Below are 18,587 nucleotides of genomic sequence, written 5' to 3'. Positions count from 1 at the left end.
CAGGATTCCTGCCTGTGCACCGTGCCACCCTCCCAGTTGTGCCCATCAATGAGATTTTTAGAGTCAGATAGGCTTCACAAATAAAAGAAAACTACTTTGCCAGTCCTCTGTCTGGCCCATTTGCAGCATCATTGCACAGGCAGTCATGCTGGTACAGCTGAAGGGGTAGTGTGGGAGTGGAAATACCGTAAGATTGCTGTTGCTGCCAGAAATTACTTCTCTTAGAGACAACTGCCTAAAATAGGTAGGTAGGCTGTCAGCCCTCTGACTGGCAGTATGAAGTCAGTCTCTCTCCACTGACTGTAAAGGGAGCCCAGTTTAGGCTTAGGCCTCAGACCAGGTATACACCTTACTTACAGTCTGGCCCATCTCTATAAAGCAAGGCAAGCTGCTTTAGCCAGAGGCATATTCTTGGTTTGCTTCCTCCTCTAATAAATAAACCTAATGTGCACTTGTGATGAACCTCGTGCGTGTCCTCTGCACCCCTCAGTCACTCTTAGAACACCGCAAGTCTTTGCTGTAAATCTGTTTAGCAAACAAGTAAAGTAAAGCAAAGCAAAGAAAAACCCTTCCATCAAAAGGTTGCTTCTCTGTCAGTTACGGGATTTAAGGCGTAGTTATCTCCCCAAAAGCCTCGGTATCAGGTAAGTACTCTACTTCACTGAACAGCTCTGTAACTCCCATCCCTCCTTGAGCACTTTTCCTGCATAGGCTGTTAAAGCTCAACAACAAGCTTATTTACTGGTGGATATAGCTGGAGATTTTGTACACCTGAGGTCAGAGGGGATCCACAGGTCACTTCATAATACTGCTGTGATCCAAAAATTCCATGTGCCCAAATTTTTTTTTCTTGTATGACTAACAATATCTTACATAGCATTGGGAATTAACAGCTACACTGACTGGACCCAGAAGTTTGTGATTTTGCTGAAAGACACATCTGTGGTTAAATTTTAGCTTTATACCATTGGTATAAATCTTCTCACGGCGATGGAGAGGTGGTATAAAGTTCCTGTCTGTGTTCCTGGGGACCACCTGTTTGTGTGGTGAAGCAGTAAAGAAAATGCATTCCAAAAGATGCATCTGCTTTCTTTAAATCTTACCTGTACAGTGCTCTGATTCAGGGCACTAACATTTAAACAAAATAAACACATAATTTTGACATGAGATTACATACGCGTGCACATACAGACTAACAGGTAAAATGAAACAAATGGTGGAGTGCAGCAAGTGGAGTTACAGCTGGTCAGAGATTTGCTCTGGCAAACCTGAGCATCCAGCCTCTGTAAAATACTGGATAAACTCCATCTGCATTTTGCAGGCCAAATGTTGTCTTACCAGAAATGCTTTATAGATTAACAAGAATGATGAATATTCACTAATAACATCAGAAATGGGCGCACCACAGATAAACTATCTGACTAGGTGAATGTACTTATGTTACAAGCTATATGTGCAGACACTTAGTATTTATCATGCATAGAAATTGTAAGTAGCTGGGTGATATCTCTGCTAAAATACATTCTAATTAGCTGATTAATTTTTTTAAGGTTGATGGTGCTGAAGAATCCACCAAATCAGGTGAAAATAAAGCAACCAGTAAGTTCCAGTCCATAGGAGTTCAAGTAGAGGAGGAGAAGTGGTGAGTAAACGTTAATACTGTTTTTCTAAAGTAAACAATTATGCCACAACTAATTTTTAAGAGCCCTAGTTCCTGCACGCATGACCATATAAACCTGCTTCCTGAATGAATTGTTAGATCACCCAGCTGAAAAGCCAAATCTTATAAATGCTGTAGCTCTTACTTCTCAGAGGAGAATTTTCAGGACCAGTGGGAGAACTGGAAGAAAAGTGCCATATATTTTGAAGGTCAATATACTTTTAATAAGCTCTTTTTCCCCAGAAAATCTACCTAAACAGCGGAAGGTGATGCAGCTAGATTATGTCTCGGGATGGCTGCAGCAGCATAGAGGTGATGGGGAAGTTTACCTTGTTTTTCAGTAGAATAATTTCAGCCACGTGGAGCAGTGCAGTGGCAGAGCCAAACTGATTGCTTTTGCTCAGATATCTCACCCAGACATCTCTGCATTACAACTGCTCCCTTGCAAAAAATTGTTGAGATGAAAAAGCAAGCCTGTAAAACTCGGTTCTTTCTCCAATCTGCAGTGTAACCTGAATTAGTAAACAAATATCCTCCAATAAAAATAAAAAAAAAAATCTAGAATAGTTGATGTCTTCAAGGGTTATGTTTCTTTTGGATGACAAATTCCAGTTATGTGGCGGGGCAGCATAATTGTGCATGGCACCTTCCAAACACATAAAGTTTCTGAGTGCTTGACCACATCTGCAAACCCTAATTCCTGCCCAAAGCTGGACTCAGTGGCTGAAGAGAAGCCAGACTCTTCCCTCAGCTCTGAGCGTGCAGGCCTGGCTATTTTTGCTGCAGTCTTTGTTTTTCACAAGCCATTTGGGCACAGCGTAACTTTTGGAGCCTGGAGCCATTTTGTTGATAACTCGCTGTATGGTAGCGTAGGAGAAGCTTCGGGCCATTATCTCTTGTCCGTGAGGGAAGAGTCGCCCTTGCAATCTCTCCAGAGGAAACCTGGGTGCAGCAAATCTGAGCTGGCAAAATTAGGGCCCTCTGCCCTCCTCTGGCCCGCTGACTGCAGTAGCGAGTAGAGACGTCCATTTTCACACTGTTTGTTTTCCTACGTCTTCTAAAAATACTGAAAAATAACATGTTATCTACACCATTTTCAATGCAACAAACTCTCCCCGTAAAGTAGCAGAGTATTTTCCTGTGGTTTTAAAAGGCTAAAGTGATTTCAGCAAAAAGAAATGTGATTTTGCAATGACCCTGCTAGGCTGTTACCAAGTTCCTCATTAACCTGCGAAAACATCTCTTGCTGGCAGACTTTTCTTTATGTGTTAGACCTTAGCCCCATTTACCCACAACTCTTCCAGCACTAGATAAATGAGCACATTAGAATAGATGCTGAAGGACCATTTCCCTTCAGCCTGAGCACAAAGGAAATAACTACCCCAAAAGCCCAACCCTCCCCCTCCCTTCAAAAAACAAAAAGAAAAAACCCACACTAAAAACGAAAAACAAAGAAAGAAATGGCTGTTTGTAAATACCTTACTTCCAAAGTCCTCTTTCTATTGCAGTTTTTATTGCTCTAGAGAAAAAGGTAAGATTTGCCTGTAAGGGTCTGCCCTGAAAAAGCAGTATTTCTGCCTTACCTACTGACAGCTGTGTTTGGGGGTTTCCTTGCTGATAAAGTTGAGGCTGCTGCTGTTTGGAGCAGAAGGGCAAGCAGCAATCCATCATGGACTTTCAGAAGTGAACTGGCTGATAAAGGACAGCCCCTAATCCTTAGAAAATGAGTGCACTCAAGACACAAAGGGCTTATCATCACAGTTTGGCACTCATATTCCTTCTTTTTTTTTTAACACAGCAGAGCACAATGTATTGATTATCTGTTACAGGAATAGAATTGTAAATACAGTGCATTCTTCCCTGCCCCTGCACCATGACATCTGCAGAGCCTCAGAAAAGTCCTTTTGAGTTGAATCTTTGACAAATGAATGTTTTTTAAAATCTTCCAGGTTTCAGAAATTTTAAATAAATATAAAGTAAGAAGAGAAGAATGACATAGCAAAGAGGATACAGTAAATTGATCATGTTTCCGTGCTAGTCTAAGCTATTAAGTGCACTGTTATAAAACAAGAAAGCTCTTTGCTTAATGCACCAAAAGCCTACCATACAAAATTTGTTTCACTCCTCTTCTTTGCTTCTTGCTCTTTTCTCCCCCTTTTCCTCACCTCATATGACTGTCATTCTCACACTAAGGAGTCTTACCTCCTCATGTCCTTTTAAATATTCCCGCTTCTGTGCTTGGACCAGGTAAGCAAAAGATTTTGTCTCCATTTCTTGATCTAAGTAGCTCAAAAACAGCCTCTTCGGAGGACAGCTCTATCTCTTCCATCTTCCATCTTGACTCAGACCTTTCATTAGCCCTTCACTCTCTGTAACCTGGGCTTCCTGCCAAGACAAATGACTCTAAGTCCTCCTCCTCCTCCTCCTCCTCTTGTACTGCTCAAAGGATAAATGTGCCTACCGCTACCTGACCATATTACAACTGGATCCATCACTGCTATTCATCTTATCCTCAGTTTATGCTGCCGGCTCTCAATAATCTTTTTCGCACCCATTCCCTAAGTGCAGCTCTACGATTTCTAGCATTTATATGAGTACCTCCTTCTATATGAGTACAGTCCTTCTCTTGGAAAAAAACTGGTATGCACTTCTTTCAACAGTAACCTCATGATCTTCCTGCTGTTACTGTTTTATCTCTCACCTGATCTCCCCCATGATGCTAACAAAACCCCAACCAAAATGTTCTTCCCCTTTCCTCACATGACCCACCCCTTCCAGGGCAATTTTGAAATGGGTATCTAATGAAGTTGATCAGTGCAATCTCAGGGCACTTCCATTTCTGTCCATTTCTGTTTGTCCTTTTTCTCTACCTGTGACGACTTCTTGACCTCAAGGGACCACCTTCCATTCCTCACTTACAGAAGATAATTGAGTTGTTGGAAGTCAACCAGTTCTACTGAACCAGAAAAGAAGAAGTCATATATTATGCTAGGCCAATCAGCACACATTCTTATTGAACAAGGGACTCTCAGTCCCATAGGTCTGTAATCATGTTTAGTCTTTCTTGCATTTTACCTCGTCTGCCCCAAGATCTCCTCCCATTACGTCCTCACCCCCAAAATTGTCTTGCTTATTGCTCCTAGTCTACCATCAGCTGGTAATTGTGCTTGGTTTGCCATCACAAGAATTTATGAATGCTGAAACAATGGTAGTTTCTGAAGTAAGAACACTGCCATGGGAGACTAAGACCATAGACATATGGTCCTTCTCCATTTTCTCTGGCTTCTGTGGGGCCAGGGAAGGTGCCCCCACCTCTTGGTGTGGTAAAAAAACAAAACAAAACAAAATGAAAAAAACAACCAAAAATACTCTTCTGCCTCTTCAAGGAAAAAAAACCCACATCTTTGCCTTTTGTTACTATGTAAAGCCATATTTTTCTCTTTTTTTCATTTAGGTTTTTGGGTTTGGTCACTTACTGTCCTGACAAAACATACTCGGGTTTTAGGGTCTTCCCTGAAGCCAGTCCTGTGCTCTAACTCAAACTTCTTAACTCTCCAGTCTTTAGGACAGGACCTTCAAGTCTGCATTTTGACTAAGCTGATCTGGGACTAATATTTCCTTGGCTTTTGTCTGCAGCATTTTCTGGGTATCTGTGTTCTCCACAGTGGAAGCCATTCCACTGAGAAATTCTGAAGGTGGTAGAGACCCCATCCCTGGAAACATTCAAGGTGAGGTTGGACAGGGCTCTGAGCAACCTGATCTAGTTGAAGATGTCCCTGCTCATTGCAGGGGGGTTGGACTAGATGACCTTTAAAGGTCCCTTCCAACCCAAGCCATTCTATGATTCTATGATTCTAACCTGGCTGCGAGTGACTGAGCTGGTATTCAGAAGAAGAGAGAGGCAGTTTCAAAAACAAGGCTTAATAATGTTCCCTGTTTAAAGCTAAGGGCCCTGACCTGGTCTTGTGTGCTAGGCCTCGACAAAGTGTTGCTCCCTCTTGTTCCAGCTATTCCCCCCAGTGCTGCCCAGAAAGTATCACAAGGCAAAGGTTAGAACAGGTTTATTTGAGGATGAAAGATCCCAGGAATGCTTTGATCCTCCATCTGCTGCAAAGTCTGCTGGTGAGAGACGTGCCCAGCACAGGGTGTGTATTCGCCGAGGATGGTCTCTGTAGCGTCATCTCCTCCCTGTGCTGCTGTGCTACTCACACACTGGAAAGGGCAGGGTAGATACCCTATTAATATCTGGGGGGCAGCAGGGCAGTGCAGGATGGGGAGGAAGAGCCCAAGCAGCACTTGAAGTTCCACCATGTTTCAAGGAAGATTGATGGACAGAGATTAATTGATTGATGGCTGGGAGACATGCGCAGGCCAGCTACACTAAGGCCTCGGCTTCCCACCTGCAGCATACCTGACCGCTGCCAAGGAGCTGGGCCCACACCGATAGTCTTGGGTGGGGCCAGACCCTCTCAGCACAATGGGCTCCCTTCTTCAAGCATAGCCTGGGATCAGCATTGCAGTACCCAGCTAGGTCTGCTGGAATTGGATCGACCTCCATGGGCTCCTCCTCATCTTCCAGTGGGTCGACCTCCATTGGCTCCATGCCATCCTCTGTGGTTTTGGGTGGCCAACCAAAGAGTCCCCAGACATCCTTTTTGGTTAGGCCAACCTTGTAGTTGCCCTTTGACTGCATTTGGCAGCTTTATTGGGTATTGGGACGCAGCACCCAGAGGCTGGCAATCGCTGCCTGAGGCTTCCCTGCTCCTGTCCTGCTCTGATTGCTGGCCCTGCAGGTGCGAGTAGCTCGGCAAGTGGTGGCCAGGGGCAGGGCTGCCATTTTATGGGGCGGGGGACAACGAGCAGTGAGGAGGTGGCATTTGACATCAGGACGCCATTGTCATGGCAGCCCAAGCACACGGCTGACCGTGGGTCCCTTTGGCAGAGGGGCATCTGGCCTGAAAGAGGTCCCGCCCGGGAAGAGCAGGGTGCCTGGGGCTGAGGGTGCTCTGCCCCTGCCCAGTCCCACCCTGGTGGGACCTACTCTCCACACCTCCCACCGCCCCGCGCGTGCTTGGGGGAGGAAATGCCACTCTGGTCAACAGAAGGTGAAGCAGCCACCGGCTCTGACATGGCCAGTTTCCTTCCCTGGCCATAGCCACCTGTGATCAGAGCAAACCCTAACAGCCCTGGTGACTCTCAGCCTGCTGGTGGGCTGCCCCAAGCCTGGTATTTGCCATAAATTTCTGATCAGACCCCGCTGGTTGGCAATAGCCTCTCTCCTCCAGCCCTGGCGCTGGTGGGAGGCTGAGCACTCCATCCAGCACCCTCTGCTCTGCAATGGAAAGGCCAATATATGGTAAAAAAAAAAAAGTGGTTATGGGATCTCTGCATGTAAAGCAGCCGAGTGCTGTCCGCACATGGCGTTAGACATTTCCTTTCCCTGGAAACCTCCCTGGTTTCCCCAAACTCCCTTACATCTTGGACTTCAAGCCTCTCTGATACCCAACAAGAAGGAGTGTCCTGCCAGGGCAATGGGGCTGGATGGTTGCCCACCCTCTTGGTCACTGGGAACCATACCACTTGCCAGCAGGATGGATAGAGGAGAGCGCAGCCGCAGGGTGGGCTGTGCAGCAGCTCAACACTCACAGGCAAGGACAGCCCTTGTTCTGTGTCCCTGTGGAGCAGGCATGGACTTGCTGCAGTTGTGGCAGGCTGAGCCCTGCGGGTGACAGTTCCCAAGTCTGTGGGCTCTGCCACTGCCATGCTGGGGAGTGGAGGGGCCATCTCAGGACAGCAGGTCTGCAGGAGACAGTGGGGACATGGCAGTGGAGAACAGTGCTAAGGCCTCAGCTTCCCGCCGCAGCATACCTGTTTTCTTCGCTCCCTCTTGGCTGCTTTCTGTTGGGGGGCTGACCACTGCCAAGGAGCTAGGCCCACGCCGATAGAGTCTTGGGTAGGGCCGGAACCTCTCAGCACAATGGGCGGTCTTCTTCAAGCATAGCCTGGGATCAGCATTGCAGTACCATTGCAATGAGCGGTGGGAGAGGGAGAAGGTGGGCAGAGCGAGGAAGCAGGGACATTACTTCAAATCCTGACATTGTTATTTGTTAGTAGCGGACCCAGGTCCTGCAGGCGCCAAGGCAGCCACCGAAGTGGCACCACTCTCCCCGCCCCTGCCTCGTCCTGTTCTGCGCCCATGTTCCGAGGGCATCGCAGGGCACCGTGGCAGTTTCAGAATGGTGTTTCTCTATCTGGTAAAAATAATTGAAAGTTCTATTTAAAGGCAAACACTAGATTCATCTCAGGCTTCATGGATGTGCATGAAGAGTGGGATGGTGCTTAGACATGCCATGAATGCATGATGTCATCTCTTCATTACACTGCAGTTGGGACTAGTGATGAATAATTTCTGACCTGGATGATATAATTGTTATTAAATTTCACCTTTGATTATTGCCTGTGTGGTTTTTAAGCCCTACTGAGAACAAGTTAAGTCCCATGGAATTCTAGTATTTTACTGATCAGAAGAAAGGGCAAACCTGCTTTTTTCAGTTAAGTCCACTGTGCAACTTGTAACAAGCAGGCTATCTATTTAAAAGTGTACTGCCTTGTCCAGCTGAACATCATCTCTGTGTCTCATTAGGAGACTGCAAGATGCATTTTTTGCCCTTGACATCTATCACCAGGAAGGATGCCTTCTTCCTCTTTTTTAGCTATAACTGCACCATACAGGATAGCTTTTGACAGGTAAAATCACAGGGAAATGTTTCCAGGGCCACTGAAGATGTTCAGTTCTGAGTCTTTTGTAGAGGTCTATTTTCTGCCTTTTTAGTGCAGGAAAAAAAGAAAACCAAATCTAAACCAGGAAAACAATAGATGTGCCCTGACCAGTTATCTACAGAACTGCTGCCTGCAAAGGAGTTTTGGGGGGAGGCTAGTTTTGCCATTCAGCATTTCTGGCAAACCCTGGAGGCCTCAGACTTGCTGGATTCCAAGTAAGAATAGTTTTGGCCTCTAAACAATGCAGAAATCATTTGTCTCTTGTTAATTAAGCTCTTTTGGACAGCAAGTAAAACCATCTATGCTGATTTCTGTAATATCAGCTGCCTTTCATCAGGAAGGCATAGACAAAAAGGGAGCAAGGGAAAGGAGTAAGGGCAGAAATAGTTAAGGTTGTGTTGCCAAACTGACAATTCCCACCATCCCCACCACCAAGAGCAGTTCTTGGGATGGTGCCTGAGCAGGCAGGTGTGAGGAGGAGGAAGGCTGCCTGGCAGGCTGAGCTTGGTTAGGATGTCTGCAGGGTGGGGGGTGTCAGGGAGCAGAACATGCTGGAGGAAGCTTTAACACTTATCTCTGCAGAGCTGGATCGAGCTGCTTCCAGCACTGCCACTCAAAGAACCCAGGCATGCCCCCATGTCTTCCAGCTTGCCAATTGCATGCGAAGCATCCTCGACCCCAGACCAACGGTTATTGGGTGAAGAAGCCGTATGCGTGTGAGTTTCTAGGAAATATGTGGGAGAAGCTAGGAGTTCATTGTGTAGTTCTGGGGTCTTGTAGTGCTGGGATGAAATTTAACAAGTCCAAATGCCGGATTCTGCACCTAGACAGAGTAACACCAGGCACAAGTATAAATTGGGAGAGGCGTAGCTGGAGAGCAGCCCTGCAGAAAGGGATCTGGGGGTGCCGGTCAGCAGCAGGCTCAATGTGAGTCAGCAGTGTGCCCTGGCAGCCAAGAGGGCAAACCTCATCCTGGGGTGCATCAAACACAGCATAACCAGCCGGTCAAAAGAGGTGATTATCCCGCTGTATTCAGCGCTGGTGCGGCCTCACCTCGAGCACTGTGTGCAGTTCTGGGCCCCACAATTTCAGAAGGATGTGAAGGTCCTCGAATGCGTCCAGAAGAGGGCAACAAAGCTGGTGCAAGGGCTGGAAGGCATGTCCTGTGAGGAGCGGCTGAGGATTTTGAGTTTGTCTAGTTTGGAGAAAAGGAGGCTGAGGGGCGACTTCATTGCTCTCTGCAGCTTCCTGAGGAGAGGAAGTGGAGAGGGAGGTGCTGAGCTCTTCTCCCTGGGATCCAGTGACAGGACGCATGGGAATGGTTCAAAGCTGCGCCAGGGGAGGTTTAGACTGGACATTAGGAGGCATTTCTTTACTGAGAGGGTGGTCAAACCCTGGAACAGGCCTCCTAGAGAGGTGGTCAATGCCCCAAGCCTGTCAGTGTTTAAGAGGCATTTAGACAATGCCCTTAATAACAGGCTTTAACTTTTGGTCAGCCCTGAGGTGGTCAGGCAGTTGGACTAGATGATCGTTGTAGGTCCCTTCCAAGTGAAATAGTCTAACATTGCCATAAGGGATTAGAGTTTCCCTTCTAAGACTCTTAGTCATGAAAAAAGACTATGTGAATGGGAGAAGGGGTAGGAATAGAGCAAAGCACACAAGATTGTGTAGCTTGAAGATGTATGGCTGAAGATCCTGCCATCAGAAGACATGGTACCTCATCTGCTAACTCCTTCTGCAGTTTGTTTTGTTCTGCTGACAGCAGCTGCAGCCTTAGCAGGGAAGCCCACAACCGAGAAAGAGTACAGCCAGTGGGTAAAGTGAGGCAGGCCAAATTTAATGTAAGTGCCTCTGAGGCCCACCATGCATCAGTTGGTTTGAAACCTAGAACTTTTCTGGGGTTTGGGGTTTTTTTTAGGAAAAAAAGTTCTCTCAGTTGAAATGTAAACATGTTTTTCAAAAGAAAGCCAAAGAAGACTTAGAAACGGAGACTCAAATGCTAACAAGTGACCCTGTTGTTGCTGTTCAAAACACATCGTGCTGTTGTTCTCCATACTGGTTTATCCAGTCTGAGGTTTCATTGCTTTCTGCACCTTAGGCCAGATATCTGCTGCAGTTCTCTGAAGCTGTAATTATTACACCTTGTGCCTGCAGGGCACAACTGATTACAAAAGGGCCAAGCCTGAAAGCAGAGAAAGAAGCAAATCTCTGTTTTGAACAATTACCAGCAATTTATGAAAACTTTTTTTTTAGGTAGACCTGTGAATGTTTTGTATGTATAGAAACAGTGAAAACTTAGGCATTAGCTTCAGCAGCTCTCCTGTGGTACGGAGTTTTAACTGAGAGCAAAACAAAAAAAAGGACTCATGTGGGACACAAATGGTATTTTGTAAGAGTAAAACATCCTGGAAGTGAGTGAGAAAGCTGTGTCAGAGACTAAAATTACCATCTATTAGGCAGTTTATATAGATGTGCTGGAGTTAGGCAGATAGTGGGTGCCTTCCTGCATTTCCATTTCATTCAACATACATTTCCTTGGGAGTATTTTTTTAATTTTGAACTGATGCTATATTCTGTTGCCAAGTTGTTTTTCTTTTGAAGACAGATAGGTTACATGATCCAGTGCCAAGAATCTGTCGAGCAAGCCTGTAGCATACTATTATATAGATAAAACAAAGGCAAAAAAAGTAGGTCATTCTATTTTATTTGTTGAGCAGAGTTTGGTTTTGGTGGTACTAGCTCATATTGAACCCAGTAAGAGTACACTCCTGAAAGTTTTGAAAGGTAGTGCCTCCAGCAATACATCCTTTTGGCAAGTAGACCTTGATGTTTTTACATTTGGGATTTGGTGTACACTGAAAAGCTAGGGTATTAACTGAAAATACAAATGGTCATCTAAAATAGAAGGATAGCAGAGTCTAGGGCACTGGGGAAAGTAGAAGGCAGCTGTGATGTGGAGGTAGGGGCACAGAGAAGAACGAGGCTGGATTAAGGGATTTGCTTTTCTCTCCAGTATCCTGGAAAGTGTGGAAAAGTACACCATGTACTAACGCCTTGGGTGTCGGTGAACCCTGACTAAATGACTGAAAAGAAATCCTGTGTGAGCATGTGCCTGTGTGGGCACACGTTTGCATGCGTGTGTCTGTGTGTATGTGTATGCATGCATGCACTTCAGTGCAGATAAGGGATTTGTCAGGAAGGTGGCCAAATTAAATCCATTTTTACAAAACTAGCACAGACTGGACCAAAAGATTTTCATTGTAATGTCAGCCTAAAGCTAAAGTTTTTCTAACCACTAATACCAGTCTAACAGCTTTTCTCTGCCAGGGGCCAGTAGCAGATACCTAGGAAAAGTATAAAGGAGTGTGTGTAAAGGAAAGGTATAAAGGGTGTGTATAAAGCACTACTTCTCCCAGTAGACTTTCCCAATTTAGCAGTCTGTTGTTCAGGAACTTCCTAAACCAGATACGACATCTGTGGAATAGATGTCCAGCTCTTCCTGGACCTATCTCCTGTGAATTTGATCAGGTTCTCTTTGAACCTATTTTTACCTTTGGTTTTCCCAGGATCCTGTGGCAATTTAATTACACATTGTGTGAAGAAGTGCTTCCTTTTGCTAGATTTAAATCTTTAGACCTCTAAGCCTTGCAACTGGCTGCCTTCCTCCCCACAGTTCTTGCACTCTAAGAAATGATGAAACATCACCCAGTCAGGATTTCATAGGGCTCTCATATCCCTCCTCAGCCATCTGTTTTCTAAACCAAGAAATCTCTTTCCTCCTGTGGAAGCCATACCATATCTCCAATGATCCGTGTCCTTCCTTTTGAACTTTTTCTTCTGTATCAGTCCGTAGCAAAATGCTTTGCTTTGCTTGTCAAAGGATAAATACTGCTGAGCTGAAGAATTCTGCTCACTCCATATTTTTCAGTTTGCTGGTGCGTATCATGCAAGACTACGGTGGCATAACTGTTACTTTTGCATCGTTTAACAACACCTGTTTCAAAAGAACTGCAAGTGGCAGGCGCTACATTAAAATGTTTGTATTCTAGGCCATTATAAAAAAAATACACACAATCTATTATTAAAGTTTTCCAGGGATTGGTGTGTCCGAGAAGCTACTTGTAGCTTTCTTCTGCAGAGGAATTAGTGTCTTTTGTTAATTGAAAAACCCTTCTCAACTCTTGTTTTGCTTTGATCTACTCCTCTCAAAGCCTCAGATCAACAGCCACTAATTTCCTCTATCAGCAGGACCTGATACAGTCCTCCCTGAAGTCTGCTGCACTCTTCCTGAGGTATCTGGATGCATCAGGTATATAGGACATCAAATTCTCCCTCAGCATCCTTCCATCTGCTCCCTCCCCAACTGCAGACTAAATACACTTGACGAAGTTTTGCTGTCAGTTGCACTTGTCTAACGGGCTATTGCTCTTCAGTGGAAGGTGGAATATAAATGAAAGGGAGTGAAACGGTGCTCAGCATCCAGCTTCACTGTCTCCTCAGCGTTTTCACTGCTGCTTGAGCTCAGACTAAAAATAGAACAGATAAGGGCAAAAGAGCCAAATTATCACAGGGAAACAAGTCCTAACACTGGTTTCAAGAGTAAATGTGAGATTGTAAGCAAATTAGAAGTGAACTACCAGCTGCATGAGTGTGCCGGCATCCTGGATTAGTAAGAATGAGGAGTGGGAATCTGTCCCTATTCAGTTCAAAACTGTGTTCATTCTGAAGCCTAAAAATTACTAATTTAAGTAACATCTACGCTAATTACTTTATGATTCTACCTTCTTTATCTCCTTCCATCATGGGGCAAGACAGATGTCTGCTTCTCTTGTATTTTTCCTGTGTTCCTCAGTGCATCAGTTTCCGGACTTAGCCCGACTCTGTAATTATTTGCCTGCAGATTTTCCACTCATTCCCTCCACAATTTACTGCTTGTCATATCTGCTCTCATTACCACCCCCTGCAACAGCATTAGGTATCTCTTACTCCTTACACTTCCCTCTGCTCCTTCTCCATCAGCCTCTTCACCTCAGATGCCTTGGACTGCAGAATCTGGAGTGCTGTTTACTTAAACAAAAACCACCCAAACCCAAAGCCCCAAACCTCCTCTCTCCCCTGCTTTTGCCTTTACCCTCAAGGTTTCCTCTCCGTCCTCAGAGGCTCCAACATAGGGAAACTATGCAAGGTGAAAGGAAGCTACCTACAGGATAGCAGCCATCACGATGAAGAGGGGAAGTGGAGAGGGAGGTGCTGAGCTCTTCTCCCTGGGATCCAGTGACAGGACGCGTGGGAATGGTTCAAAGCTGCACCAGGGGAGGTTTAGACTGGGCATTAGGAGGCATTTCTTTACCGAGAGGGTGGTCAAACCCTGGAACAGGCTTCCTAGAGAGGTGGTCAATGCCCCAAGCCTGTCAGTGTTTAAGAGGCATTTAGACAATGCCCTTAATAACAGGCTTTAACTTTTGGTCAGCCCTGAGGTGGTCAGGCAGTTGGACTAGATGATTGTTGTAGGTCCCTTCCAACTGAAATATTCTATTCTATTCTATTCTATTCTATAGGCAGTGACTGAGAATGCTAGCTTTGGTGAAAAAGATAAGACCATTTTGAAACTGAGGGTTGGATGTGAAAAACAAACTGTCTTAACAGTGGGAATGGATGCTAAAATTGTGAGAGATGGCAGTGGTATTTGCCAAAGTAGTAAACTAGCAGGTGCATAATTATGAAGAGTAATTCTGAAGAAGCAATACTAAATACTTATCTGGGTTAAAAATACTTATCTTCTTTATAAATGGAATGTATAGCATTACATAGATAGTGGACTCGTTGGTATTACTATCTTATCAGTCTCGTGTATAATTTTTAAATGTGGCTTGTGAGTTTGAGTGTGCAACTTCAAAGGGGTGTGAGTTTTAAAAGTTGAAAGATAAGTCACTTCTTAAAATTGGGCCCCTGTAACTTTTCATTAATTGGTAATCTAAAATCCTGAGCTACTGACACCGTTAGCTATCTCTTGGGCTAGCCTCTGGCTTTGTTAAACCACACAACAATTAGGGGCATTTGCCTATATAAACAGTGAGCTTGCATGGAAAAAAGAGAGATGTTTGTTGGCTTGCAGTGAGAAAATCTGATCACTTCAAGAAAAGAAGTGTAGCCTGAGAGCCATGACTGCCAGTCTTAGGAGTAGTGGCAGAATCTTAGTAAGCCCTTTCTTACTGAGTTACCTAGAAAAAGCTTCCTAAACATTTTATGTTTGTGCTCTCCAAAGCTTTCGCAGGTTTACACGATCTAATAGTGTAACAACAGCCGTGCAAGCAGACCTGGATTTCCATGAGAACTTTGAAGTAATCGACCCTCAAGAAGACAATACATGTTCTGGACAAATATCAAGACAATTTTCCCGAGATGCAAGCACCTCTACCGTTAGCATACAAGGGTCAGGAAACCATTACCATGCATGTGCAGTGGATGATGACTTTGATACAGATTTTGATCCATCAATTTTACCTCCTCCTGACCCCTGGATTGACTCTATCACTGAAGATCCTCTGGAAGCTGTTCAAAGATCAGTGTGCCCACGAGATGGCCACTGGTTTCTGAAGCTACTTCAGGCAGAGAGAGATCGTATGGAAGGCTGGTGCCAACAGATGGAGAGAGAAGAACAGGAAAACAACTTACCTGAGGACAGTAAGTAACTGCATACAATAATATTGCAACTACAGAAAAGTATTTAATATAGGTCAAATTTACTCCAGTGAATTCTGTATCGTGCCATTTCTTATTTAGCTAATGAAGCTATGGTCATGATTTTCAAAAAGACTGTATGTATGTGTATAATAATCCTTATTAAAGTTGACGGGGAATCCAAATGCTCGGCACTTCCGTATTAGCTTTTGGGATTGCATAGTTCAACGGATAATTAGGAGATCATGGTTAGGGATCTTGGAGTATTAATGGAGTTCTTAACTCTTCCATTTAGAATCATAGAATCATAGAATCATTAAAGGTTGGAAGAGACCTCCAAGATCATCGAGTCCAACCATCAACCCAACAACACCATGCCCACTAAACCATGTCCCTAAGCGCCTCATCTACCCGTCTTTTAAATACTTCCAGGGATGGTGACTCAACCACTTAATTTGAGTGATTAAAAGTGATTTGAATCACTTCTCATAACCTTAGAATATGATTGAACAGATTCTAGTTCCTTTTCATTAAATTCATATCTTAGCTGCCTTTTTAGATGGTGATTGGCATCAGAGTCTCCAGATGCTTCTCCCAACTGAAACTTCAGCTATGCTTCCAAGTTGTTCTCCCTCTCTTCCCCTCTCCAGTCTCCCCTCATCTCCCTTGCAGTTCTCATTCCTCTTTGATCTTCCCGGTAAAACAAGCTCTCAATATTCTGTGATAAAAAACACACACATGCAAACAGGTTGTCACCGCTGCCAGAAGTATTACCTCACCTGTAAGGTAATGGGAATGTCTAGTAAGCCTTCATTAGTAAGAAGGGTTTGGTAGCTCGCGACTTATTCATTCACTCTAATTAGGGAAGAAGAGCTGAACATATGGCTTCCTGTCCAGAATTTTTTCTCCCAGTAAAAAGGGAAGTTTTTTCTATTTATTTCCATTACAAGGAGCAGTACTGTTGATAGCTGTCAACTTTTGGACATAGGTAAACCTGTGAGCTTAGGAACATGCTTCTTGTGAATGAAGCTTTTTCAAATTCTAGCAGGGAGCTTCTAGAAAACACTATGGAGCAGCTGCATATAAAGAGTACAATATTGTATAATTCAGGCACGCCTAAGCGTATTTTCCTGGATATAGCAAATAACACTTTTCTGACCCCCAAATTAGCTCCTACCAAAGCAAGGACTACTACTTCAGCTCCAGGATTGCTTCTTCCAAATTTCTAACCCTTCCTCTCAAGAAGGGAGGTGCTAGAATTCTTTTGAGATGTGAAGGGTTTGATTTATGGAAGGAAAGGAATTAACACTGGTAAAGAATATATTTTTTTAAATTCTTAGAAATGCATAAGCTGTTTCTGCTGGAACTTTCCATTCAACCCAATAAAAGAAATAACCACAGAGAAGTTTGATCTAGATAGTTAGACACTATTGTAAGCAACTGGAAATTGACTTCTAATGGAAAGTATGAGATAACCTTAACATTAAGGTAAGGTTAATGTTAGGGTTTTTTATTTCTACAAAATTTCTGTTACATAATAGGCTAACACTTTCTTCTGAGGGAAAAATACAGAAGGATTAGCCTTCAAAGCAGATCCAGATTCCCCAAGTTTTAGAGTATTTGAACCTCATTTTTAATATACATCATCCATACGTTCAAAAATCTCTTTGAACATGTATCAGAATACAAAGGTTTTCTGTTGTTAGTATGCAAGAAATAAACCCCATGAACTAAGAGATTTTAGATTGAAAAAGAAGTGTGAGCACATAACAAATAGGAAATACACAACATTTGTAAGTCCAAGCCACAAAACCCACTTGCTTTCTCTTTGCCACAACAACTTAGATTGGACGTAAGGAAAAAATTTTCTACAATGAGGGTGGTAAGACCCTGGCACAGGTTGCCCAGAGAAGTTGTGGATGCCCCATCCCTGGAAGTGTTCAAGGCCAGGTCGGATGGGGCTTTGAGCAACCTGATCTAGTTGAAGATGTCCCTGCCCGTGGCAGGGGGTTGGACTAGATGATCTTTAAGGTCCCTTCCAACCCAAATCATTCTGTGATTCTATGATTTTATGAACTGATAATAATGGAAAAACCTACAAATATTTTATTTGTGCACCAAAGTAGTTATTCACCTTGGGGAAAGAACGTGAAGTGAATTTTACAAGGCTGATACATGCAGAACGTGTATATCCGTGTACAGAATTTTCTCTCAGTGTCTTGGTGTCTTTGATATACAATAGTTTTAAAGGGCTCTTCTTTGAGCAATCGGTGGGAGAAGTCAGTTATGGGGAAGATAAAGGAGTGGTTAGGCTGGCTATTCCCAATGCCTCCTTACAGAGCACATGGCACGTGTCCTGCGGATTATTCCTCCTCATTTTTCTGACTGGCACTTCTCATGATCGCCGGAAATGGGAGGAGGAAAGGGATCACCTGGGTTTTGTGGTTGCTGGTGAGGTACTGATTTCAGTGTGACGCCGTGGGCCGCTCCGGCACGTGGCAGCTGCCTCCCACGGAGGCTGCGCAGGGCTTTCTGCTGTGGCTCAGCACGCCCCGCTCTACCTGGTGCCAAGGAAAAGCATATGGTCAGGGCCACACTGCCCGCTCAGCAGTGCCAGAAACAAAAGCCTGGCTGTTACAAACCCTGCCCCAAAATATGTCTTTTTCATATGTCTATAAACTTTGAAGAGAGGGAGGAAAGGAGCAGAAGAGGTGTGTTTGCTTTGGTTTTCCTAATGAAATATAACAGAGCAGGGAACGCATCCTTTGTTTTCAACCTGACATCCCCAGCGTGTGTTTGGCCAGATAACAAAATAACGAGAACGTGTGATGAGCGAGTTTTTCTCGATGCCATGGCAGCTGACAGAGGGCTCGTCCCCCCGGCGCTCCGCGTAAAATGATCCGCGCTTCCTCCAGACAATGCGGCCCTTGTGCGAAACAGCTGTCTCGGGGAGACGGCTCGCTGCTGTTTGACAGTAGCTTGTATGTTACATAGATACGTTGGGTATTATCTAGCTGGGAATGAATCTACCAGATGGGATTGAATGTTTCTAGCTGGGAAATGGAGTCTGCTGCTGTGTATAAAAACAAGCTGTGGTTCAGTGGCTGCATGATGAAATGCCAATATAGAGAGAAATGTGGCTCCCCTTCCGCCATGAATTATTTATTTTGTAGTATATTCTGGTTTTATCTGAAATAATTTTCTGATAAAGCCGCAGCGTGTGTAACAGGCAGATGAATATCACTCACACTTTAAGCTAGGATACTTGATAAGGTTTCTGTGTATTTTGCTGTTACAGGGATGTTGGCTGCAAACTCCAGGGCTCTCATAAGAAAAAAAGATGTTAGAGATACGAGGCTAAACACCTTGTAAGAATTGACTGACGCTTTGGATCAAGCCTCAAGTGAAATCAATTGTTCACCTTTTTTTTTTTGGTTTTCTCCTCAACCCTCTGCTTTCTCCTCCT

The 18,587-nt window shown here is 44.4% G+C and overlaps 1 protein-coding gene across 2 annotated transcripts in view; it reads left to right on the top strand.

Moving 5' to 3' along the window:
- DLGAP1 (discs, large (Drosophila) homolog-associated protein 1) overlaps positions 1 to 18,587 on the top strand; it is a 137,060-nt gene that overhangs the window by 106,711 nt on the left and 11,762 nt on the right. For both annotated transcript variants that reach the window (XM_009325066.1, XM_009325058.1), the window contains 2 exons: positions 1,551 to 1,642; positions 14,706 to 15,124. In XM_009325066.1, the coding sequence (XP_009323341.1) occupies positions 1,551 to 1,642; positions 14,706 to 15,124 (511 nt within the window). The remainder of the gene's footprint in view (positions 1 to 1,550; positions 1,643 to 14,705; positions 15,125 to 18,587) is intronic.

The sequence above is a fragment of the Pygoscelis adeliae genome, unplaced genomic scaffold, assembly GCF_000699105.1.
Source record: "Pygoscelis adeliae isolate BGI_AS28 unplaced genomic scaffold, ASM69910v1 Scaffold260, whole genome shotgun sequence".
Lineage (NCBI taxonomy): Eukaryota > Metazoa > Chordata > Aves > Sphenisciformes > Spheniscidae > Pygoscelis > Pygoscelis adeliae.
Note: the sequence above shows the minus strand (reverse complement) of the source record. Positions and strands in the feature narration are given on the sequence as shown.